The 26004-nt window shown below is 37.5% G+C and overlaps 1 protein-coding gene across 2 annotated transcripts in view; it reads left to right on the top strand.

The window, feature by feature from the left end:
* Positions 1–26004, top strand: part of ADGRG6 (adhesion G protein-coupled receptor G6) — a 116565-nt gene that overhangs the window by 58013 nt on the left and 32548 nt on the right. Inside the window, exons 6-13 of one of the 2 annotated variants that reach the window (XM_030022619.1) lie at positions 2964–3047; positions 10244–10329; positions 11714–11766; positions 11847–11900; positions 21216–21358; positions 22071–22185; positions 24221–24282; positions 25772–25979. In XM_030022619.1, the coding sequence (XP_029878479.1) occupies positions 2964–3047; positions 10244–10329; positions 11714–11766; positions 11847–11900; positions 21216–21358; positions 22071–22185; positions 24221–24282; positions 25772–25979 (805 nt within the window). The remainder of the gene's footprint in view (positions 1–2963; positions 3048–10243; positions 10330–11713; positions 11767–11846; positions 11901–21215; positions 21359–22070; positions 22186–24220; positions 24283–25771; positions 25980–26004) is intronic. The other variant, XM_030022621.1, reaches the window with a different exon arrangement.

The raw sequence follows: 26004 nt of genomic DNA, 5'->3' as shown, positions 1-26004 counted from the left end.
TCCTGTACATACAACATGTGGAAAAAATGTGATCACTCCCTTGATAATACATTTTCCAAATAGTGTCCATTATATCAAAACTGAATTAATTGACTGCTTTCATTTCATTCTCCATCTCTTTTCCTCCTGCACATTTTGACAGTAAAATATTAACCAGGATAAGAAGTGCGTATATCTGTAAGTAAGAAATGAGCAGATGTAAATAAAGGAACTGACTATTATTCATTTTTTTTCCAATAAGCTATTTTGAGGCTAGATACTTTGAGATTAGCAGGTAAAAATTTAACATCAAACTGCAAAATCCAGCAGCTATTCATTAATGAAACACTTGTTACAGCACTTAGTGATGGTTTAATAGTGTAAAAATCACCACATATAAGAATTCATTAGATGTTTTTAAAGGTCAGCTCAGCTGAATGCAAGGAATAGGTGAACCCTAAAGATTTCCATGCCATGTGAATCATTGGACATGCAAGGACAGTTAATTCCTTCTGCTCTGCTTAGAGGTTGAAGTTCTGTAAAAATGCTTGACATGAACAACATCAGCCCGTTTCCACAATACCTTTGTCAACACAGACCTGCAAATGAGGGGTGGCATGCTATGTTAAACTTTAATCACACCAGCAGCTGCACCAAAAATAATGTCTAGCTCTGTAACCCTTTCCAGGCTGAATGGTGGAAGAATGAGACAGGAAAGCATAAAATATAAAAGGGGAAGAGGAATTCTCAGAACTCTTTCAAAACAAACATTTACAAGTAAATCAGATTTAGCTTTAAAATAAAAAGGAAAGTGCACTCTGCCTGGGAAGCCAGTAAGAGATTTATGTCAGTCTTCAGTGTACTTCTCCCAGATTTTCCTGAGGTAAATTTGGTTCAGGTTCTTGGAGCATATTGTACTGGTCTCCACAGGGAAAGTGAAATGCCAGTTATGTCCATAATCAGATTTCGAACAGTAATTTTCAGGCATCATATTCACAAAGCACAATATGGTCTAAATACTACTACTGGAATACCTTAGGTAAATGTGACAGGAACAATTACTCAGTGTTAGTATTTTTATAAGTAAAGAGTAATAGAGCCACCATGTAGAGAACTTTGTGTATTCTCTTTGAAGAACTCTGAGCGTTTTCATCTATCAAAATGGTGTGGTGTGAAAGGAGGGAGAATATCTTTCATTAGGTCAGCTAGTATGGCTGCAGAAATGGACACACTTTCAGCGAAACAAGCCTGCTTTTCTAAAAGCTTCATCCTTTTTTCCAGCTTTATTAACTTGTCTAGTAGAAGATATTACCTCTAATAAAAGATGCTACCTTTCAAACTTGCCTTTCTTAACTTCTTAGACCATCGCATCTTCAAGAAAGACTATGAGTACTTTCATGAAGGTAATACTCTTTCCTTCTCTGAAAACTGTTTGGTAAAGTGTCACTGGTGTTCTGTGTTTGTCACTCTGGAAGTGGCAGATCAGATTTACCCTGTTCATCATCATCCTCATTATTTTCATAATAATGAAAATCATAAAAAGTTGTCTGTCTATTTTTGTCAGCACTGCAGACTTATTTTACAGTGAGAGGCCAGTTTGGATTCCTTTTTTGTTTGTTTGTTGTGTGTTGTGCAATAGCACCAGTAACAAAGTTTGTGGATGCCAGATTATGTCAGCTACAGTCTGATAAAAGAGTCGTTTTCTCCATTATGCTTAGCAAATATTTTCATTCATTAGAAGATGCTCCCTTTAACAGTGTTGACTGGAAGATATAATCAGTAAGCCCTATAAGTTTTTTCTCAGACAATATAGCCCTGAAGTTTCAAGGCAGAAGAGCCTTTTTGTATTATAGGGTGTCACTTTATAACTCACTTTCCCAGTTAGAACCTGTTTGCTGCAGTGTCCAACTCTTGCTTCTCTTTCCCTAAGTTTCTTGTTTCACTGAAACCTGAACATGAATCTGCTCGCTAAGCTGAGACCTGAGTTTATGACTTTCAGACTCAAAAGATTAGCTAAAACAACCTCACAAAAAATCAGAAGTGCAATTTCTTGCCTAAAATACAATTATTTAACCTTTCCAGGTTGGTTCTTCATCAAAATCTGCAAAAGCCATGTAACACTGTGAGATTATACTGCACCAACCTTCAGATTTTAAAAAGAGTTTTCAGGAAAAAATAAATCTGTCAGTGAGTGGATTTGCATTCTCTGGGAGCTACTAGATAAAATTAAGTTGTTTTCCAAACTATTATTTGAAAACTTAGTGGCATGATCTTTTAATTCCTCTAGCACGTATACCCTCCCACAGTCTGCTGGGGGGGAAATTTGCAGTTTTGGTTCCTCACTCTGATTTTCAAAAGTGTTCTAGCTGGTTCTCCTGGGAAACATTTGCCAGGGTTGTGTGGGGTGACTCCTGTTAGTGTCAGTGGGAACAGTGTAGCTGAAATCCTACATGAAGCTTTCAAAATATATATTCCACTTCAATTATTCCAAGTCTGATTTCAATTCTTTTCATCACATGGAGTTCAATGGATTTAATTGGATCCTTACATGGGCATTTTAGCTTCATGTTTGTTTGTCATCTTCAGTCCCTGAGTAGGGACAATTATTCTTTTCACAAGCAATATTCTAAGTGCGTGCATCTTAAATTTAGAGGATCTATTTTCTGGTCTTTGGACAGCTGTTTGGATCTGAAGCTCTCATAAGAGGATTTTGAGTTTATGAAAGCAGTACAGGACTGATCTTGCAAACCTCACACTGGTAAAACTCCACCTCAAGTCAGTGAAAGTGACAATTGCAGGATTGGGACCTCAGTTCATATCCATTCATCACTTTGTGCAGAAAATAATGATGTGTTTATTTAACATTTATGGCATTGTGTGTAGATGGTTTCGTTTTACATTGTCATGCGTTGTTCCCATTTTGTCTTACCTTATTAACATTCATATTTCATTCAAGTTCACCTCTTTCTCATCTTTATTACCAGCTACTGTAAATGCTACTACTCCTACACCACCCACTGTTACCACTAACATGCCTGATACTAATAGAAACGATAAGCCAAACAATGGTAAGAAATCCTGTGTTACATTTTTCCTTGTACTGTGTCTAGAGCAAATTTATTGTATTTTAAGGTGTGTTTTTTATACTATCATAATGTCAAGGGTCATGTCTCAGTTCTGATCTCATTTACACTGAAATAAATCAGGACTAATTTCACTGCACCATGTAAGAATGGTGTAAATGAGAACAGAACCAAACTTTGTGTTTATTTGTATCATGTTTTCCTGGCTCTTGTACGAAAGGGACTCACTTTGTGTCACCCATTGTATTTACCCATGCAAAGAACGAGGGAAAGGAGAGGGATTTTTAAAAAGGGTCCAAAAAGAACCATGCTATTGAAACGTTTTAAGGCTGCAGATTATGAGGCATTGTGTAGCTCCTGCTTGTGCATCCAGGGTGGTAGTATGCTGGGGTTGTCTGTTCCTCACTAGTCAGGCACAGGAGCCAAGTGGAATCATTCCTATGGAGCAAAGCCACTTCCACTGAGTCAACAGGAATCTTTCCACTGACTTCAAGAAGAGCTGGATCAGACTTTACTAGGGAAAATGTTGACAGTATCAGATATCATTTACTTTTCATTTAGAAAGATTAAGGGAAAAAATAAGGTAGTAAATGAGCCTATTATTAGCACAGGAAAAAAGCAGGGATTTCTTTTGAGGTTTTCTCAAATTCTATGATATCACTATCTCCTAGAGACTGAGCATCATTTTGTGAGGCGCTGCTAAAATATTCATTAGTTTGTTAAAGATAGTTGTTAAACATTATTAACAACACAGAGATAGGTTTCTGCAATTTTCACCTGAGGCTTAAAGATATTTTTTGTAAAGATTTATTTTTTCAGTGTGTACCACAGAAATAAATTAGAATCGGGGCGGGGGGGGGGGGGGGGTTGCGGGTTGTTTTTTTTTTTTCCCAAATGCATCAGTTGTTACTGTAGGATTTAAAATTCTTGGAGGTTTTTTTTTTTTTTTGGCAGATCATTTCTTGTACATTGGCAATCAGGCAGTACAGTAGACAATGTGAAAGTATTTATCTGAATTCAGCCTGTCTGGGTTTACTAAGCTGTAGAAGTAAGAAGAAAATATTGAAAATTTCTTCCAAATTGTGCTTTTTTCTTTTTGTGGAGCCACTCACTCTACATTGACCATGAGCAGTTAAATCTGATTTTTGTAACTGCAGAGGGACTGAATGCCTTATTAATGTTAATATGAATAAAAACTGGACAATTAAGTCCTTTCTTTGGCTTTAAAACTCCCAAGAGAAAGTAGAAAGACTAAGAAAAATAAGCCAAATTCATTTACAGTAGAAGCAAATTAAACTTTCACTCAGCTAACTGGCATCATTTTCCACTCTTGGTAAGCTGATTTTTAAACCAAGAGCAGACAGCCAAGAACAGACAGTTAAGTTGCATATATTTTCTTTAATCCATTAACTATGTGGCTTACTACACACAGACCTGCAGGAATTCAGAGTTCCTGCTACGGTTATCTTCAGAATGAAGAGAAATTCACCTGAATCCTCCCATTCACAACCGCAGAGGCAGCAAGAGTCTAAGATAGAAGGGGTCAAAACCATAGGAATTATCTCAACCCCAATTATTTGGCCAGTGAAGCAAAGGCCTCTCCGTTTCAGTAAAAACTCAGCAGATGAGAACCCAGAGAGAAAAAACATGTACAGCTTGTTTCTTCCAACTACATCCACATCAGCTGATTCTGAGGAGACCGGCAACGATACCTTGGCTACTTTTACAGAAAAAACTGACCTAGATAATACTGTGATGAATCAATTACCAAGTGAAAATATTTTGAATTATTCTAGAAGTTCATTCCATGGAATTTCTGATGCAGCAGGTGCTGTTACAGAGCCTTCTTTGAATGCAGCAGTTCCTTTTCTTCAAAGCAGAAGTCCTAATGCAGAGCTAGCATGGATTTTGGCAGATGGGCTAGATCATTCTGACTCTGAGCCAGCGGTCCACTCTCCCATTAGCAGCGGCAGCACTGCTTATGAACACAGAAAAGAAACTGTGTGGCTTTCATCCTCCAACAGTGGCACAAGCAATTTCATGCCTATAAGCAATGTCCTGGACCCTGTGAGTTGGTGGAGTGAGACTGTATTTCATCATATCACCTCTGGCATTCAAAAAGACAGGCATCATTTTCTTTCTAGCTTATCTATATCACCCACAGAGGACAAATCATCATTCCAAAAAAGTAGGCTAGATTTGCTAGACTTCACACCTGAAGATTTTTACCTGAAAATGATAGAAGGCAATACTGATAGGAAAACTTTTTCTATGTTAGCAGAATTTCAGTTTAGAAAATCTACACACATTAAGGAACATCACTCAGGAGGCATTACAGATGTAACCTCTGTGGAGACTCCCTGTGCAAACCCAACAACTTTTTTTCAAAACATGAAAAAAGCATACACAAAATTTATGCCTGACATCCAACAGACAAATTCAGTCCTAGGACACAGTAGAGAACTACGAACATTTTCAGCACTTCTGGTAGGAACAGGCTGGACAAGCTCAGCATATAAGCATGTAGTAACGACCCTGCCTGTTTATCAACAATCGTTGACTGACATATATTTGGAAAGTGACAGCATATTTATATCTAATAGCAATTACTGGTCTCATTATTTAAAACATTCAGTATATTTTCAAAAGCCAAGTGAGACCCTCAGAAATGGAGTACTGGAGAACAATTTAGATGCATTTCATGGTAGCAATGAAAACAAAGAGTCAGCTTTTTCCATATTGGAGCCAGAGAACATGAATAGAGTTGGCAAATCCTCAGACTCAGGTTACTTGGATTTTCCAACAAAATATGTAGATATTTATATTTCCCCTTCTTTAACACCCAGTTTCTGGACTGTTTCCTATCATTTGAAAGAAGAATCTCAAGTGTTTTCTGGGGATCCATCAGAAAATTGGTGGCTCTCATTTAATAAGCTGCTTTCTTCCCCAACAGAGAGATTGCTATCCATTAGTTTACCTGCTAACTCTGACAGTATCTCTGAACGAACATCTGCCATTAGATTATTAGGTCACAGGGCAGAAGAAATTAACTTCTCTAGTCATGCATCAGCTTTAGAAACACAAATCTTTAGTTCATTTATTCCAGGCCTTTCAAAGAGAATTTCAGAAAGTAATGGCAGGACAATATCACAGTTGCAGTCAACAATGAACTTTGCAAACCTAAGTGTGCCTTCCAACGGTGAATTTTATTTTGATTTTCCTTTCCCTTCCCCGGAAGAACCTTTGAGTCAACCCTCAGTACAGGTACAGGTAAGTCCCTTTGTTAAGGTACTTGAAAACTCCACAGAAAAATTAATGATATTTGATAGTTTGCACATGCAAATTGGAACTGACATAGTGAGTGATAAAACCATGACCTCCCTAAACAATAGGCAGCAGCTTGTTTCCGTCCTTCCAACATATTCAGGTACCCAGCCTTCACATTCAAGGGATAGCCAAGCTGCTTCCTTGATCAACACACCAGTTAAGAGTTTGGTAAACTGTACAAGAACACATGGATCACTGCAGTCTCAAAGTCTTTCAGCAAATGATGCTGTAACAAATACTATTGATAAAGCAAGAAGTAAAGTTCAAATAGATGAAGGTGTTTTTTTAAAAAACATCAGTTCAATGAATTCTGACTTCCTTCCAATGACATTGTCTTTGGAATTAAGGCACCTTCTTCATTCAGACTCAAAATTCAGAGTCAGCGTACCTCCTAACAGCTACTCCACACCTCCACTCCCACAAAGTTTTCAGAACCATCTTGAAAAAATTTCTCCAAGCCTGATCCCTCAGTGGGATGTAGCAGAGTTAAGCTTGCCAACAACAGTAACACCGAGAAGTCACCTAACTGTTTTACGACAAAACTCCGTTGAAAATCAAGGGGACAGTCTGAGATATTCTCTGTGGGCAGTAGAACAAAAAATCATTGGTGATAATGAAGACATAAGGAATTCTGTTGTTCTGACATCAACAAACATATTGAGGCTTTCCAAATGGGCTTCAGAAGAGGAGGTGTATGGATCCTTTAGCAAGCACAGAGAAGGAATGTCTTCTCTGAATATTGTTAGTACTCATGCCTTGGATTTTGACAATTCTGGTTATGGACGTTTTGCAAATCTCCCTTCTATTTTGGAGTCATCAAGAACTGCAATAATGAATGATGCAATACCTTTGCCATCTTCATACAGTGGAGTTATTATTCAGCACAAAGAGACCATCCTGAAGGGCACTCTGACAACACCTGCAGCAGCAATCCAGCACTCTTTCATGCAGTCCCAAATGCCAGTTTCTTCTGTAACGTACCACCAGTCATCAGTTCTGACACATGTTCATTCCTTGGCCAACTTACCATCTGGGACAAGCCAAAATACCACCCTTTACCCACCACTGAATCAACTTAATAGCTCTCCTGCAGTCATTTTATCTTGTTTATGTTACTCCTTCACTGAGCTGGGCTGCCTGTGTCCACCTGAGGTCAACTACAGTATGTCAAGCCGTTAAGTTAGATGTAGAAAAAAACTAGATCATCTTATCTATTAGATACTCAGTTGGTAGACTGAACATAGAAGTAGCTGGCTTTCACCATTTAGATATAGATCCATTGAGCATATGAAAAGATTTTGGAATAGTAATTTAATTACAGTAGAAGGGAATTTGTAACATCTCGGTGATAGTAAATGTCATTAACGTGATTTCTAATTTTTGTGTACATCTCTAAGACAGCTCTCATGAGACTGTGAGGATAATATATTGGGTTGCCATGTATTTTATATATTTTTATGCCATTTTATTGTTTGAGATTATATGAATGTTTTTCACAGTATTCCTATATTTTTGAGGATTTAACTTTCAAAAAACAAAGATTTTCCAAAAGAAACTTTTGGATAATTTGCCTAACAGAATTAAAAAAAAAAAACCAATCCTGGTATTTCATTGATCATTATATTTTTATAGTTGGTGGTAGGTGTGGGGAGAATTGTTTTTCCAGGTTCTTTTTCCTTCTTTTTTCAAATTATCTTTGGCGACTTTTCATCAATTTTCTGCCCAAAAAAACATTTTTTTTCATTCAGCATTTTGAGGTGGGATTTCCACTGTTTAATTTGGAGAGTGAGAAATCATTTTTAGTTTTCACTATCTGCCACTGCAGTCTCCTGAGAGTGTTTAAAAACGTAGATTAGTTCTTTGTTCTTATTCTTTTTTTGCCTCATTAAAACATGCTTTGGGTCACCATCTGGTGGAGATCTTGAAGCTGTTGACTCATTTGTAGTTACTATGTTTGCTTTTAAAAATACTTTGCATATTCCTATATTAAGGTGATTTGTCCATATACATAATTATATAAATAAGGTTATAATTATATATATGATTATATATGAATGTGTGAGAATATATATAATGCACACTTTCTGCATGTGTTTATCTGTATAGCACATATAAAAGGTACATTATACATACAAAATTGAATATATGTATATACAGAGATATATACATATAAATGAGATCCAAGTCTTGCAAGTGTTTTCAACCTGTCCAAAGTCCAATTTTCTACTTCCAAAGACTTACATTTTTTCTCTTTTTTATTTGAAACTATCACAGTAATAATAACAACTAAAATACATTTTCAGATTAAACTGCACACCAAATTTGTGTGTCTGCTGAGTTAAGGAAGGAAAAAAAGACAATAAATCAAAAAGCAAGTTCATTCTACTCATATCTAAAATTTGATCATAGCTTACCAAAGAAGGTAACTGGTAAACCATCTTCCAGCAAGAAATTGATTCGTTAGTATTTTATCACAGAGGAATTTTCACACTAGTCTCAGTGATCATACAATCAATTCCATAATGAAAAGAAAGAATAATACTCAAGCCAGCTCATGAATAGGATAGTAACCAATATGTTAAATTTCCACAATTAAATTGGAAAATACTGACTTCAAAGTTTTTTCTAAATACTTTTATTTCAAACTCTTTTAAAATTATTATCTATGAAGTAGCAAAATTATAAAATTTGCTCCACTTAGAATAAAAGGTCTTTTATTTAGACTCAGCAAGAGCAGTTCCTTTACAATCAAGAGACAGAAGGGGATTTCTGTATAACTGTTGTCATGTTCTGTTCTGTCCTATGTAGTGTCTCTGTAAGATTTACATAAGATTTCTATAAATACATGTATCTGTGATCGAGACCCACAAGTTCATTTGGTATCAGCCCTGAACGAAGCAATGCCACATGTGCGTATACATCCAAATGAACTGATCCAGAAGTTCTTAAACCTCCCCCACATCCTGGGAAATTTAATCCAACTAGAGTGCACAGATTTTATAGTAGCTTAATGAAAAAAATTTTACTTGTGAAAAGTATAAACTTTTAACACAGAGCATAATTATGAGACGATTTGATGTTATTTGTTATATGTGAAATCTTGTAATGCAGCCTACCAACTCATGAGCTTAAAGAGAATTTATATTTACCTGCTGCCATTTCAAAACAATTTTACTGAATATAAAATTGCTCCAAGACAAGTGTTACACATTTTGTGACTGAAAGATGGTTTGTTCAGCTGCCATTTTTGTAAAGCTAATGTAGGTTCTTCTACTATCTGGCCATCCCCAGGCCTGAGAGCAAAGACTGCTGTGAAAACAAGAGCTGGATATCCCTTCTCCCACCTAATTCTGTCCTCAGTTAACCTGTTACTTTCAATTGATGAGCCTTATCTGCTATCACAAAGTTTTAAGTCTAATCTGCAGTGGTTGAATTCTGGATTATAATAAGAAGACTAAGAGCAGAATTTATGTGTGTTACATACTTCAGTAATTATGATTATTTTTTAAATTCATGACACTTTCATGATCTTGCTTTTACATACCACATTAAAGGCATATGCAAAATACTATTTTATATGTACATCGTTTGTGAGTTTCCATGTCACATTTAAAGTGTCTCTAAAAATATGGAGGGGGAGGGAATTCTTGTCTAATTTGACAGGACTAGTGAGAATGGGCCCAAGCCTGCAGGGCTTGTTTACTCCAAACTTGTATAATGGCAACAGGAGCTTGAGGTGTCCTTGTATCTGGAGTTCAGCCCAATCTTTATATTCATCAGGAAACTGAAGTCTCATTATTAAAAAGGTAAATTTGCTCAGTTTCTAACATTATAATGCTGTTTTTAATGGACAGGTGGGCTATTCTACAGGATATCTATAACTGTCTTTAGTTCCAACTCCAACTCAGTGTCGAAAGTACATGATGTGGTTGCAGAATGGGTAAGTTAAGTTTTCTCTCCTGTGTGATTACATATATGAATCTGCCCCATTGATGATATCAACTAGAAAAGGAAAAAAAAGAGACAATACCAAATAAATTCTTAAATTAATATGTGTTCTCTGAAGATCTTTCTAGTATTGATTTGCACAGTAATGAATTCAGGTCTAGCTGGAGCTATTAGGCACCATGGATAAAATTTTGAAATGTCTCCACTATACTAGCCAGCTTCTTAAGAAATGTAGATACCGGCTGAGATTTTGGAAACTATGGAGAAATCAGAATTGTCCACTGAAAGAGGTAAACATCTAAGTTCCAGCATCACTATACAGACCAAAATTTTTCTCCCCAAATACTAATGTGGTTTTGAAGCTATATTGTGATAGAAATAATAAAAAAATAGGCAGTATTCATTTGTGTGAGGCAATACACTTTTCCAATTTACCTTAATATTTTTTACTTTAGAAGTCTTCTGCCATAGGTCAGTTGTTGGGGTTTCTATTAGCCTCTGGTTTTTCAGCCCATTTTAGCAGATATAAGCTCCTTTCTGGGCCCTCCGGGTGGAATGTTCTTGAAGTTCTTGCTTCTGAAAGTTCCTCCCATCTGAATAGAGATATTCTTTGTCATTTTTGACAGTTCACATAGTGGCACTCACACAATCTGTAAGTAGTCTTTATATCAACTACTTACATGAAAATATGATGTCATAAATATATGGCAGTTGTTCTTTATTTTCCTTTTAATAAACCTGGGGGCTTTCAGCTTTCAGAAACTAAGGAAACCACCTATAGTCATCTACAAAACAGAAATGCAGCCGTCCACATCTGCCAAGGTTGTTCTCTTAGCAGCAGTAGCCCAGCGAAGGACCTAGGTGCCTGAGCCAAAGAATCTAGAAAGGTGTCACCTGGCCCTAGCAGAGTATGCAAAAGTGTCTCCCAGGGGGAAAACTGAGCAACCATTGCCCACTCAGAATAAATAGTACAAAGGTCTGAAAAAAAGATCATCATAAGGCTGTAGACTTTTAGGTGAAAATTGACCCTGTAGTTTTGTCAGTAAATCTTTTCTAATCGAAATGTTTCTAAGAATTTAAGATGAGGAAGAGAGGGAGAAAAGGAAAGTTTCAGCATCCTGTGCACTCACCTATTCACTGCATCATGACCTTACAGAGATTTCCTTCTGCAGTAAAAAAGCCCACATCTCTCGCTACCAGTTGTACATTTAATACAACAATCACCTCAATGAAATGGGAGAGTGTTCTCTTTGCTTTGAAAAACTGAAGAGGACTTCTCAAGGCAGAGAATGGTGAAATTCCAACTCTGTCTTAAGCAGCAAAGAGCCCCATTAACATCTCACCATTCATGTGATCAATGTCTTCCTGTTTTTCAGCTAAACCGTACTTTCCAGAACTGGAATTATACTGTTTATGTGGTCAATATCAGGTAAATGAAGGGCAAAGATGTTTATGCTATGTTCCTTTTGAGAATTAGCCCACCCTAATTAATGTTCATTTCTTTTATAGCATCCACCCTGGCTCCATGAAAGAGGGAGTAAGAGAAAAAAGAAGTATTAAAAGGTAACATTTTAAAATACATTTTCTTGAAAGAGGCAATGGCTGCTATTACAAGTGGCTTTACAACAGGCTTTATTGTCTATTATTGGATTAATTGTCTATTATTGGATTCATTGTCTATTATTGGGCATATGCTGCCAGTCTGTAAATATATGACTGCTGGCAAGCTGAGTGTTCTGGATGTGCTCAGAAACCTAATACTGGTTATTGTGTTTGTTTTGGTTTAAACCTACTGAGCTTTAAACCTTAACAGATCATTTTTTCAGCGCTCGGGTTTCATTTGTCACAAAACTGAATAGACATATCATATACATGTGGTACACCCAGCTTTCTTTAGCAACAAGCTTTGGTACACTGGTATCTATCCACTGTCACTGCATTTATTCTCTTGAACCAGAGTCTTTTGAGTTAACAGACATGTTACGAGATGCAAAACACTGACAAATCATGCTAGAATTGAAAGCCAAACTAGTGTGAGTTAAACTATTTACCATATGCTCTCATTTCCTGACTTCTGCTGGGCTTGGAGGCACTGGAGTTGCGATGGCCTCAAAGGCAGCCAAAGAAAGTTAGATGGGTCACACCCCCTGAAAATTGGGCCTCAGGGGATTTCTTTGAAAGCAGCAGGCTGATTTCTGAGGGATATATGGTGAGGGAGTGAATCTTAGGACTAAATTAAGGAGAGGAAACCAAAACATAATTATTCCTGTGAGGAAGGGGTAGCAAGTGGGTATGGGATGTATCTGCAGTCCCGTAGGAAAGGACTTTAACTGCTGATTCTTGAGAACTGCCATGATAACAGCTGGGCTTTTGAATTTCAGAGATAGCCCAGTATTCCCAATTTGCCATCAGGAAGTAGTTACCGATGCTTCCAGTTTTCTACAGAGTTTACCTAGATGTGAAAAGATTTGTAAAAGGTACTATCTCCTTCCCACACACCCACAGCAGAAAGGCAGTTTTTATTGGCAAAACGATTTAACTGGTATAGTGTAAATCCAGTCTCTGAATGGGCTATTTTGCTGCTTGACCTACATTTACAGTAGGGTATAGTGATGTGGGTGGGAATTTTTTTCACACTTCTAAATGATATGGTTATGCCAGCAAAACCTTTTAAGTGGAGATCATGCCTCAGGTCTTACCAACAATCCAAGACTGCCGAGGAATGTAAAGTTTTCCCCATCCTTATTCCTGCAGCTTTTAGGAGGCTAGCAGCCCAGCTTGTCAGCATCTGTTCTTCCCAGATCTGCACACCCAATTTCTTCTCATCTCACCTCCCCACTATTCTGTCCTCTGGATTTTGTTTCTTCTTCCTGGTCTATTAAAAAAAGGAGGTGAAGAGGGAGAAATTATTCTTGTAATTCCCTTTTCCTTTTCCCTTTCCTTTCCCTCCCTTTCTGACATACAGTGAATATGGCACTAAATTACTTCTAATAATGTATCGCTGTTACGGCAAAGTAACCCCATTCCTATTTACTTTGCTCATCATATGTAATTTTAGAGGCAATGGAATTACATGTTCATAATAAGTCATAAAGTTTTTCAAAGGGAGGCCTGGTCTAATGAGAAACTAGTCTTCTCATAGGCTCTAGTGCACTTTGTGTCAAGGCCAAATGGCATTTTGTCATCACTCTGAATACTTTAGTATAAATGCTAATCATGTCACAAAAAATGCTACTGTTCTCCAAATAATCAGGATTGTTCCACTGTGCATGTTTTCTTAGAAAAGAAAAAAAAAGAGAAGTCAAGATTCTGCCCAACCTAGCAACCCATTTGGTGTAACACAGGGATAATTAAAAATTTAATTGAGCTACATGATATATGACTAACAAAAATTTCACTTCTTACACATTGTATATGCACATAAACCTATATAGAAATATATATGCACAGGTTTTTTGATGTTTTTTCATGTATTTTTCATGGCTTGCATATATTTTCATGCATAATTTACCTGTTACAGGAGAAACATTTGGGAAAAGTTGGTGTTCTCGCAGCTTTAGGTCTTCTGAATATATGTCTATCACTGTACATTGCTTCCCTTCTGAAACAAAAGAAGGATCAGCTTCCCAGTACTCTTCAGTGTTCCTCAGTTTAGTCACCAGATTTCCAGTTCTTTGAGGTTCACACAGCTGTTTCTAGATTTTGCGAGGAAGAAATCTGTTGAATCTCTGAAGATCCAGAAAGCAAACTTTTTTTCCTACTACTTTCTGATCATTGCTTTCAAGATACTGTATTAGGTTTTCCACTTTCTTGGATTTGTCCTGGGTAGGATTTTGAGGAAATCTTACAAGACACCAGAGTAACATTTTGGGGTATAAAAAATTAGCAGGTTACAGGTTGGAAGTTTTTAATCTGTAATGGAAATAAGGTTAATTTCTCACTGCTCAGGTGATCCACTGAAATGTTATGGCTGAGGTCTTGTACATAGCTTGCTGACAGTGTGATTTCATACAGTTGCTATTAATTAAATATTCCTACAAATTATTTCTGTGAATAGTTGTCCAAAGTTTTTCTTATTTCTCCCTTTTGGATAGTCAAGAATAAATCTGTTGCAGTTTTAGACATTCCACTATTCCCCTTAGTTTTTAAGTACTTTATGTTCCTTTTACCTTCATGTTCATCTGAACAGAATTTCACTCCACAGTTAAAATTTAAGACCTAACCCATAAGTATCACGGTCTTAACTTTGTCTTTTACAGAACTTAACGTATTAGTCTTACTCTAAGTCACTAAACCTTATCTCTCTTTTCTGAATTTTCCACAAGATCATAGCCTTCTTATTTCTAAGATTTCATAATTCCTTAAATTTCTCTTCGAGAAGTTTTCCCTCTCTTTATATGAATTCATATCCTTATAATTCAGATCGCATCTTTTTTCCTTACCTTTTGGATTAGGATTTTATACAATGGTTAAAAACCAAACAACAAAACAACCTTTCCCAACCTTTTCTATGCATTTTGCTTTGCTTCAACCTTTATTTACCACAGTGCCACCTTATCAAGGAACTTCTGTTATCAGTCTCCCCACCTAGTCTTCTTGCAAGTGAAAGAGGAAGAATCATTACAGAGAATGTTTCAGAGAAGAAATAGAAGCTGGAAGTGGGAGGTAGGAAGCTGGCTTTTTTTGGCACACTAAAAATAGGTGTTTTCCAAATAAATATTTTAAACTCTACTGCATTCTGGAGAAGAGCAAAACAAAACAAAAATATGGAAGTGGATTGTTATTCTTTCATTGCTGTGTCCTATGAGCTGCAGAAATCCAAAGTACACTGTGCTTATTATGCATTTATGTACACGGTGATGAGAGACAGAGTGTGCCAAGTCCAAAAGTGCATATTATTATCAGCACCTTTAATACCATGAGATCTCTGGATGACAGCAGTGTATCAAGATAATATTTTGGTAGATTATTAACTACTTTAATAGACAGAATTTTATCACAGCTATACTTGACTTTGTGTTTGTGTTTAAGTTTTTCCTCTGGTCATACTGTTCCCATCTCTTAATGAGAGCACAGCTGTTCAAAATAAAGTAGACAGGAGTTCAGAATGTGCTATGGACATAGCTGTTTCTTTGCCCACCATTATTTTGCACAAACCTTTGAAAGGGAAGCCAATTTATGGATTTTATGTAGATAAATTATAAATGTGTTTGTTTCTTTCATTAATTCTTTGCCTTTTAGGACTCTGCAGCTTTGTCAAAACTTTCTATGACTGCTGCTGCTGCTTTTCTCAGAAAGGTCCTACTGATCCTAGGTCTTGTCAGATGACTATATAGGGCTGCCTCAGTAGGGGAATTAGTCTTTAAGAAGCAGCTCAGCTCCCCTGCTTCTCCTTTCTTCTTTTATTTTGCAAGCATTTTTGAGAATTCAGGCCCCAATTCATTTATAACCTTTTCTCCACTTAACACACAAATAAGATTATGTTTGCTCCAACTTCCACTACTTGATTGTCACAATTTTGGCATATTTCCTGTGTTCAGTTGCTTCTACTATGTGAAACAAATTAATGTTAGTACTGTTAAACAACTCATCCAAATTAAAAACCACAGTGGCAGCCACCTATGTAAAAAGACCACTAAATTTAAACTGAAATCCCTTCTCTTAGGAATGAAAATAGAGTGGAAAGCAGGAAATCAGAGCTGCCCTTGCCTAGTCCCACTTTTTTTAAGTCCGTGGGAGTTTTGTCACCAGTATCAGTGAGGCAGATTCAGGCTCCTGCATGCTGTGTTCTTGGGTCCCGTGTTGCTTAATGGAAAGTTTAATGCACTTGAATAAAACTTAAGCTAATTAGGTTGTGTAATAGTTTTCAACAGGAGTTAGCAACATTGGAGCAGCATAATTTTGCTTTTATAAGTATCTTTACAGAGTAAAGTATTAGGCCTTTGCATTCTTTGTAGATTACTTGAAATTATTTATTATGAAATAATAATGCTATTCTTGTTGTAAATGAACACATCTGTGATGCCTATTCGTATTTTTAAAATTTTCCTGGTTTCTTCTGGTGCGGTTTTAGGAATAACTTGGACTGGGCCCACTTCTACTCCCCCCAACTTCAACTTCAGTGTTACCAAAGGCAATAAGGGACAGCTTTGACCAGTGCTGAGCAACATTTTAAAATGCCACATAGTGTGTACATTATGGGTAATATTTCGGCTTGAAAAATTGACCAACAAAGAGCCAAGCAGAAATCTACAGGTTTCTCCACAGTGCCTTGCTGGCACCTTGTGTCCATGACCCGTAAAGAAAGCCTTCATCACAGATGGAGGAATTTGGGAATTCCTCCCAAGTGACTGAAGGATGATCCCTTCTTAGTCTCCTGCTGAAGCTGCCTGTTCTTGATCCAGTTTCCAATGACTTCCTTTGTCTTTCCACTGACTTTAACTGGATTTAGTGTAGACCTGACATTGTTAGATGCCATTTTTAGGAAAGTAGTGTATTGGGGAATGGGGGTGGTGTTTGTTGTTTTGGAACATAGTTCAAGCATAACCAAAAACTCCTTTCAATGAAGACCAGCTGATGAAATGTGAGGGATTCCAGCCCTTTCTGTTTTGCTTTTCTGCTACATTCTCTAATAACGAATAGTCTTCATACCAAATCATCACATATTATAAGTGCTTTCTGTTGAAAAGCCATAGTTGTTTTCATTCCCACTCCAGATCTGCAAGGAGGAACAAGGCCCGGAGACACAAGGACAAGCACAGAGGGGTGACCATGCTCTTTGCAGCACTGTTCTGATACAGTGGCCATTAACTTAAAAGGAAGGCTTAGGAAGCTTTTATTTTTAGTAGTCCAAAAAGTAGGTGCAATTTTTAGTTTTGTGCCCTGAAGTCTCAGATACTATATTTTTTCTATAACATCACCTTCCGCTGAGAAAGGAAGCTCTTCACCCTTAGCATTACTTTGAATGTGTCTATTATGCCCAGTCCTATTTTTTTGCCCTCTGTTCTGAACATTTTAAAGGTATCACAGTCAAAATCACCTCAACTAAAAGTTTACCCAAAACTCAGATGCTTTTGTGGAATGCTTTTAATTTCCCTCGACTTTCATATTTCTTTCTGTCTCATTCAGAGTGTTTTCTAACATTTTGTCTGCTGTTTGTATTACATCTTCACTGAGTGACTTCTGCTATAGTCAGCTCTCTTTTTGTCTGTCCAGTTAACGTGAAGAAGTCAGTAGTGTTTACAGGTGACTATGTGGGCCTACCTGTGCTGCCAGTCTTGAGTTACAGCTATCCGTCGCTGCTTATCTTCAAAGCCAACATAACAGCAAGATTGGTAAAGAATTTAATGCTGACATCTTAAAACTTTTTAAAATATGCCAAGGTAGTTAAGAATGAAATTCCCAGTGCCTTTCAGTGGAAATTTAGACTCCCTGAGTATTTAGGTGCTTTTAAAATGACTCTTTATATACTTTACATCAACTAACATTAACTGCGAAAGAAATTAACAGTGAATTGTTAAACAGTTTGACAACCACAGTAATTCAGTATTAGTTCAGCCTGTCTAGTAGAGCTGAAATGAGAGGAGAAATATGCATTGCTAATCATCAACCACATATCTTCAGGTATGAGACAGTTCGTGCTGCACGGTTCGCATGGTTTGTTAATCCTTCCTTCAGGCTCCTCGCATCGCATAGCAGTGAGACCACAGCCTGTGTGTAGGCACACTGTCCTGGAATAGCTCTGAGTCACGCTGCCAGAGAAGAAAGCCGGCTTTGTGGTATGTGCCATGGCAGCGCAGGCACCCCCACCGCCTCCTTTGCCTCTGATGAGGATGCAGCTCCGTAAACTCCTCTCTCCGAGCCAGCTTAGCTCAACAGACCAAGACAAAGTGGGACAGTCACCGGTCTTCCCCTGCTTTCCTGTTTGCTCCAGCTGTCACCATTTCAGTCAAAGAGAAGAGAGGCATAAATACTTATCCCCATTGTGTTTACCTACAGCACAGTCCATTTTTTTTATATCGACAGCAGTAATACTAGCAGTACAGGTTACTGCAGGGGATGTGTAATTTGTAATTGATTACTGCTGTGAGAATCTGTCTGGTTTTATATGGCACACAATAAAAGATGTAAGGTTGGGTGTAGCAAATCTGGTGACACCAGAAGAGCATGGCAGTGTTGCCACTTATCTGAGTGTAGGCCTACTGTTTCGGAAATCGAGAACTTTGTTCTTCACCGTTAAAATGTTTTCTTTTTGGGATCTGAGTGTGACAAAAGTGGAAGGAAGCACTCAGCTTCATATTGCGTCAGCTGTCAAGCTAAAAGGTATTTATTTACTTTGGGAAGCTAGCATGAGTCATTCTGAAAAGTTTATAGAAAATGTTTTCATCATAATATGGAACAGGCTCTTATTACACAGTATATGTGACTTGTGCTCTAAGAGTTTCTCAGAAAACTAATAACGAAGTGGTTTAACAGATTATTTTTATCAGGGCTTTATAATCAATACTTTTCTCTATAATTGTTTGAGATAACTGTAACAAGTTCTACCTCATCTATCATTATCCCTTCTGTTTTGTTGTCATTATCCCTCTGCATGGTTATGGGTACTAAATATCATTTTGGTTAGTTGGGAGTCCTGCAATAGGCAGCATAGCAGTAGCGGTGACTGTTAACTTATGACTTCTGTTTTGCAGCCAAAGTGCTGAGGTAGGGAGTGGCATCAGTATATTAAGTTTTCCTCTTCTGAAGTAAAGGGAATAGATGAGTGAAGCCAGAATCTTTTAGGAAAGATGGTTAAGTGCCAGGAGACTCTAGGGCTGAAGTACTGGAGGGTTGAGGGAATTGGCAATCCCCTAGGCAATTTCCATGCTTCTGCTAAAAATAAATGCCATAATAAACTTGTGCCTTGTAATATATACAAGGCATACAGCAAAAGCCTGCTAATGCACATCCACCCTAATGAGGCTATTGCTATATTTTAAACACTCCACAGAGACCAAAGGAATGTTAGGAGGAACTCAGTATCTCTGGGAGCAGGGCAGGAGCAACCTGGCCGGGGATAGCTGGAATTTCTCTGCTAAAATACATCCATTGGGGAAAAAACAAGCCAAGCCAGCAGGTAGTCACATTTTTATCTTCTCCAGCAACATGTTACTAGTAAAACAGCAGATATGGCAAGAAAAAAGAAAAGTGTACTGGTATTCAACAAAAAAAAAAACAACAAAAAACCCCACCAACCATGGACTGTGTATATTTATTTGCTTATTTCTTTATATCTGCAACAGTGAAATGTGTGGAGAATTTAGTTCACATTCATGATTTCTTTATGAGGTTTGGGCTTTGCTTTTCTTTTTTTTTCCTAGACTGAAAGGTTGTTTTCTAATGTCAGCTCTTTTAATGCCATTTCACTAATGAGAATACTTCAGAATTATTGGTTGGAGTTACTCAGTTTTCAGATTGATGTCTGACAGAAAGAGGGTTAAATCTGCCATCTAAGAGGAACATCTGTACACTAAGCTACAGTTTTATACTGTACCAGATTAGGCACCTGTGGAAAGTGCAACTCTGAGCTGTCATCATGGGGATGTCTTTCTGGAAGACTTTTGGAAATGGAGTCCTGGTCTGTCTAGGAAGGGGTACCTTAAAACCCTACTAGCTCTCTCCCATACAGCACCCCTACAGATTTTTTCTCCTACTCTTCCTCAAGAAGACCGCAAGACCTTTTAGGTCACTGCTGCTTTCTTGCATGGGGGGCCACTGGTGAAAGCATCTCTGTTCAGTGTGTGCCCTTCTCACTGTATGTGTGCTGGCAGTGCTGCCACTTCCCAGGCTGCCAGGAACTGCTCACACACCGCGAAGGTCTGCCTTTATTCAGGCTGCTGGGTATCCAAGGGCAAGGCTAAGATGAAGACAGCCCAAAGCAGGCTTGCTTTTTCCTTTTTTCCACATTTTGGCTCCCATGGAGATCCAATGTTCCATGCTTCAGTGGCGTCACCTCCTACTAGCCAGAGCCAAGCAATGCTCTTGGGTACCGGCATATTCTCTTCTCCAACATGTGTTTTCTGTGTCCCAGGAGGAAATTTTTGAGCCTTCCACTCTGGGCTGCTTTCGTGTGTCCTGCTAGAATTGCTTTTCTGTTCATTCTTTCCCTTCCAGAAAAGCTATGTTTTTGGACAAGGGTGGGGACTGTTTTATTTCTCTCACAGGAAAGAGACTTGGGCACTTTGAACTACTTCTTATGCCCAAGAAAGTAGCAGTGGGCTACAGTACAAAACAACTATTACTGTTCAAACTTGAATTACTCATCTGAGCAACTAGACTTTCCTAATTAGGACTAAAAGTTTCAGAAGCGTGTCAGGGTGTTTTTCTCTCCATCAAAATTTAAACATTTAAATGTTAGGCATCTGTTCTTTATTAATCTTCTAGTCTTCCTCTGTAGACTGTGAAGAGGTAGACCCTCTGGAGGTTGACTTGTCCCATCCTGACAAGTTTTGTAAGGTGGGATGAATCAGCTCTTAAGTTCCTAAGCCATCACCAACCAGATTTTTAAATTTAATTAGGGCCCATTTAGAACTCACAACTTACAACTTTATGCTTTCATCTTTTACTATCTTTTAAAATAATCTAAATATTCTGAAAGCATTTCTTAGTTCTGTTGATGAGATGCTTCTTTAATGGTAACTAGAGGATGAAATTTCCCAACCATACTTTCTTGTTGTGGCTCTATATATGCAAAAATAATAATTTACAGATAATGAGCAACATTGTCTTGGTGACATTGTTCCATACTCAGAAAACCAGAGTTTGTCAGATATTTTTATTTCCACACATTTGGATTCTGCTGTTCTGACTCAAACACTCAGATAATTTTCCTTGCAGTTTTGGGGTTTTGGCTCTTCTGGTTTATAATTCTACCAACAACATCAATTTAGAAGAGGAAGACATCCGACAGAAGCTCATAAATAATAATGGGACCATAGAAGGAGGATACAAGCTTCATAGTGTGGAAGTTGATCCAGTGGGTAAGTAGTTTTCAGCTTTGTTACACAACAGATTTTGTTTGCTTGTCCATAAATAAGCATCTTTGTGTTAAAATAATCACACATTTCCAAACAGTATAACTGTTTCAGATTTTAAACTGTCCCTTTAAGCCTCAGTGTTCCACTAATCTGAGAGAGCTGAGCTCAAGATACCTCTTTTAACACAAACACAGTTGTCCACATTGCTTTAGTCAGTGTTTTGCTGTCTGGTTCAAAGAGGCTGGGACAGTTCCTGACAGCTCCTCTGGTAGTTTGAGGATAAAGAAATATTATTTACAGCCAGAGATATAAAGAGACATTTTGGACCTCCAAGGCCCTTCATGCCCTCTCCTCAACTCTGTTGCTTGTGCTTCTGCCAGCTGCTGCCTTTAATCAATCTTCTTCTAGCTCTCATCTTTTCCCATTCACCTTCTTTCAGTCAAAGATTGCCCTTCCCTTGGGAAGGAGGAGGTAGGGGCTGGTGGAGTGCAAGTGGATGCAGCATGCACGTTTAATCCTTTCCCTTGAGCAGCAGCAGTATATGTTGTCCCCTGTTGTGCACTCCTCTATTGCCACTACTCCATAGATAACAACCAAGCATTTCATTTGAAGACAGCTTTGTGCTGTAGACTGGTTGATGAGCTGAGGACAAGAAATGGAAAATTATTAGATCAAGAAATTTACCATTAACACTGATATACTTTTATTTTTACAGAAAAATGTTTAGCTGAAGAAAACCCTCCAAACTATTTTTGGCCAGACACCAGACCAACTGTGACCAACTTCACATTATGCCATGGGAGCTCAGTTCAGACTGCATCAAGAACCTGGTAGGTATTCAAATATCTGAGAAGCTGAGAGCTTCAAATGTAACTTTCTGGTTATATAGTTAGACTGCATCCCCCATAATGGTTGCCATTGGCTGGTATTGTATTTCAGGAAGATGATTTCTATACTATGAGAGATTATGTGTGTGCAGTAAGAGTATGTACTTCATTGGTAAGAAAAAAAAGCTCATCAACCACTTCTGCAGGGCATATTGAGGGTCACAATTAATACATGTTCAAAGGGACTATAAAAATAGCACCTTCTTACAGAATGAAACTGTTTTCTTCAAGTCATGCTGTTTATGTTACTGAAACCAAAGTTTCACATTTGCTACCACTCCTCTACTACTATCTGACTTGTATGAGAAATTCTCAACAAAATTCTATGAAGATGAGATGTGTATTTGGTTTAATCCAGAACCTCTCATCTCATTAAGGAAAAGTAAAAGAAATTCTGTGAAACAAGTATTTTGCCAGTAGTTATTCATAACTGAAGGTGGGGATAATCTTATGCTTAAAGATTTGATCTTGTGTTTTTAAGGTTTAGGATAAATTTTCCCTAATGTAAGCTTTCTTTGGGAACATGTACAGAAGATTTAGATACTGTATCTCTATTTCACATTTGTAAAATGGGAATATTATTACTTCCTTTCATATATTACCAAAACAATATGGCTTTGATCTCCTTTGAATGCCTTGAACATGGCTATGATGATGCAATGTTAATTAATTTCTTCAGTATTTAGGATGATCACCATTAAATGCAATATAGTAGTCTTATCTGCCTACATTGCATCTGGAACATGTTCTGAGAAGACCATATCTTTTACTTTTTGAAAACAATATGGCAACATGGATATGAATCAGCTTTGAGGTTCTGTGCCAAACAGGAAAGCAACCAGCATTATATTTAACTAACTCACTTCCTCAGCCTCTTAATCTTGTACAAGAACTGCTGGATTCTGACTGACCAAATTTTGTTGTAGAGAGAGTAGTGCAGAAGCCAAATTGTTTTGTCAGAGCCTCAGAATCATTAAAAATTAAGGTTTCTGGCCTTTGCTGCCCCAGTATTGCTTATCTTTATTGTTCATTTGTGGTCTACACAATACCATTGATTGTCCACGTGCAGCACTTCTCATAAAAAAAATTACTGTGTTCTGCACTGTGCTATTCTTTCCTTGTCTCTGCCTCCACTAGCTTTTGCCAATATGGAGCACAGGTGGGATGTGTTTTGAAAGAAGAGGAAGCTCTTCTAATGGTCTCCTCTAGTCCTGCGCATCCCACAGTAGAAGGTTACCTGCTAGTGTGCTGCTATAATAACGATCAACTGAGGAATAACTTTATTCTATCATGTGCTGAGTGAAAGGATAACTTTCTCCCATCCTCCATCCTGCCTTTGCCATGCTATGATAACATGACTGTCTTTAAAGAAAACTGAGGGAAAAGTGAATTTAATTTTGGAGCCACATCTGGGTATTTTTCTATGGTAAGGCTTTTTAAAAAAGCATTTTGAAAAAAAACACCTTTATATCTGCCCCTCACCTTGGACCTGGATCTGATGGTGACCTGCCCTAGTTTTCATGGGTAGCATAAGTTTCTATCTCCACATAGCTCCTCTGCATGTTCTTCTGAGAGGTATTATGGCCTGCTATTGACTTGAGCAAAGCCCTTTATATCAAAGGGTAATTACAGAAACAGCATCCGATTAGGCCATAATAGGGGCATAATAGTTTGTGGCAACATTTGGGTCTTTCCTGAAATACAAGGCCAGAACTTCCACTGATGCAGTTTATCAAATCAGTATAGGAATCAGCTGGGAATTTGTCCAAAAGAACTAGGGTTTCTCTCAGCACTGTCACTTAATTGATCACATATTTCCACTGTCAAGCATACATATTTCATTTTATTAGGGGCCAAGTTGCTAGGAAAATTGTGAATTGAGAAGAGTAGACCACTGTGACACCTACAAAAGAAGTGTGAAACATTTACATAACTTTGCTATTGTATTCATGTGAATTTTGTCATTTTTCCTCTTTAGCTATTTGGGTCTGCAGAATTATACATCATACTGGGGCCAGCCTGATCTTAGAAATTGCACAGGTGAGTATACTGATGTTGGCCATTGGCTAAAGGAATAGTTTTGTAGACTTTGGTTACTGCTTACTATAAGGAAGTTACATTAAGGAAGAATATCTTCCTCCATTATGCTAAGTTATTTAAAATCTTTCTAAAAAATCAGTGCAAAGTAAATATTTAAACTCTGGGGAAGTGCACCAAGTTGAATTCAGCCCAATTCTGGATACCAATTAATGAAATAAATCAAACTCTTCAGGTAATTTAAGCAAGAATAGAGGCAGGTGGTAGCTTGCCTCAATTTGATATTCAGGTTCAGACAAATTTTTAAATGTTTCCAGTGCCTGTAGGTGCCAGTGGAAAGACTCCCACTCTCTTCACTGGGCTTATGATCAGATATTTTCAGATTTATTCTCAGTTTGCAAAACACCCCTTGATGTCATTCTGTCCTTAAAGGAGTAATAACATAAATAGACGACAATTTTATGGCCCCTTTTTTCAGTGCCAGAGCTAGAGAAGAGAATGATACTTTCATAAGTAATTCAGAGCACCTACAGTAAGCTCCTATTCTGAATTGCTTTCTTGGAGAAGCCTCTTTTTCCTTGTCCACTGATAGAGGGGTCCTAGGGAGCCTGGCTACCTACCTTAGTTGATTGAGTACTTGCAGTCAGGCTACATGAAAACATTGTTTTATGTAAAATAACATGCTACAGTAAATGTAGCAAAAGCTATATTATAAAACACAACATTAAAAAACCACAGCCAGTTGCAGACTAAAGAAGGGTGATCTTCTTTCAAGATCTTATTTGCAAATTGCAATAAATCTCACATATTTTGATATTGTAAAATGTTAGTGTTTACATTAGTTTTCTATCCAGGTGGCATCAAACTTAGAGTTTAACATGTGATTTACACTAATGTATTGCCATTGGACACACTATCAAACTTTTCTTACCAGGAAGATTCTTCTCATTAAATTTGCTTGTGCATTGTGCTTGCCAGCACTCTGGGTAAGAATACAGTCTTCTGAAGGAACTGAAATATTTGCAGTGGGGTCAGACTTTCTCCCCAAAGCTTAAAAGGGTGAATGCTTGCTCAGTAATAGTGACTTTGGATGCATTTTTTTCACTTCAAGAGTGACACTGTTTTTCCCAGTGAAAAAGAAAGGATACCGTAAGGAGAAAAAAAAGAGAGAAAATGTTCTTTTTATTCCTTACTTTCCTTTTTTTTTTGTTCAATCAGTCCTTTCAATAATAATTCTGATTTACAAACTCAAATCATATTAAGGAAAAGAAAGACACAGCCAATGAGGACAGCGTATAATAATCAGCAGGTTCTATATACTTTTTCATAAATTATAAATTTGATAAAATGATAAAATCCTATGTTCATTACAAGTACCACAGAACGTGCTTTAGCTTTCAACAATGAGGATAAAAATTTGTATTTCTGAATTTCTTCAGGACTTATATGCATTTTTTTCTCTTTTTACTTCATTTTACCTGTACACTTATAGAAAACGCAGCTGATATAGCCAATCAGCTTCTGAATCTCACTGGTGAAGGGCAGCAGCTAACCTCAGACAAAGTAAATGATGTTGTGCAGAAGCTCAAAAAAATTGTGAATGATGAAGAAATTGATGAATCTCTGGGTTCTACCGTGGTCACAATTTTTTCCAATATTCTAACCAGTTCAGACAGTGTATTGGCAGCATCATCTTCAGAGTAAGTATTTCTGCATTTGAGACAA

This window comes from Aquila chrysaetos, chromosome 8 (assembly GCF_900496995.4).
Source record: "Aquila chrysaetos chrysaetos chromosome 8, bAquChr1.4, whole genome shotgun sequence".
Lineage (NCBI taxonomy): Eukaryota > Metazoa > Chordata > Aves > Accipitriformes > Accipitridae > Aquila > Aquila chrysaetos.
This window is presented reverse-complemented; position numbering and strand designations above follow the sequence as displayed.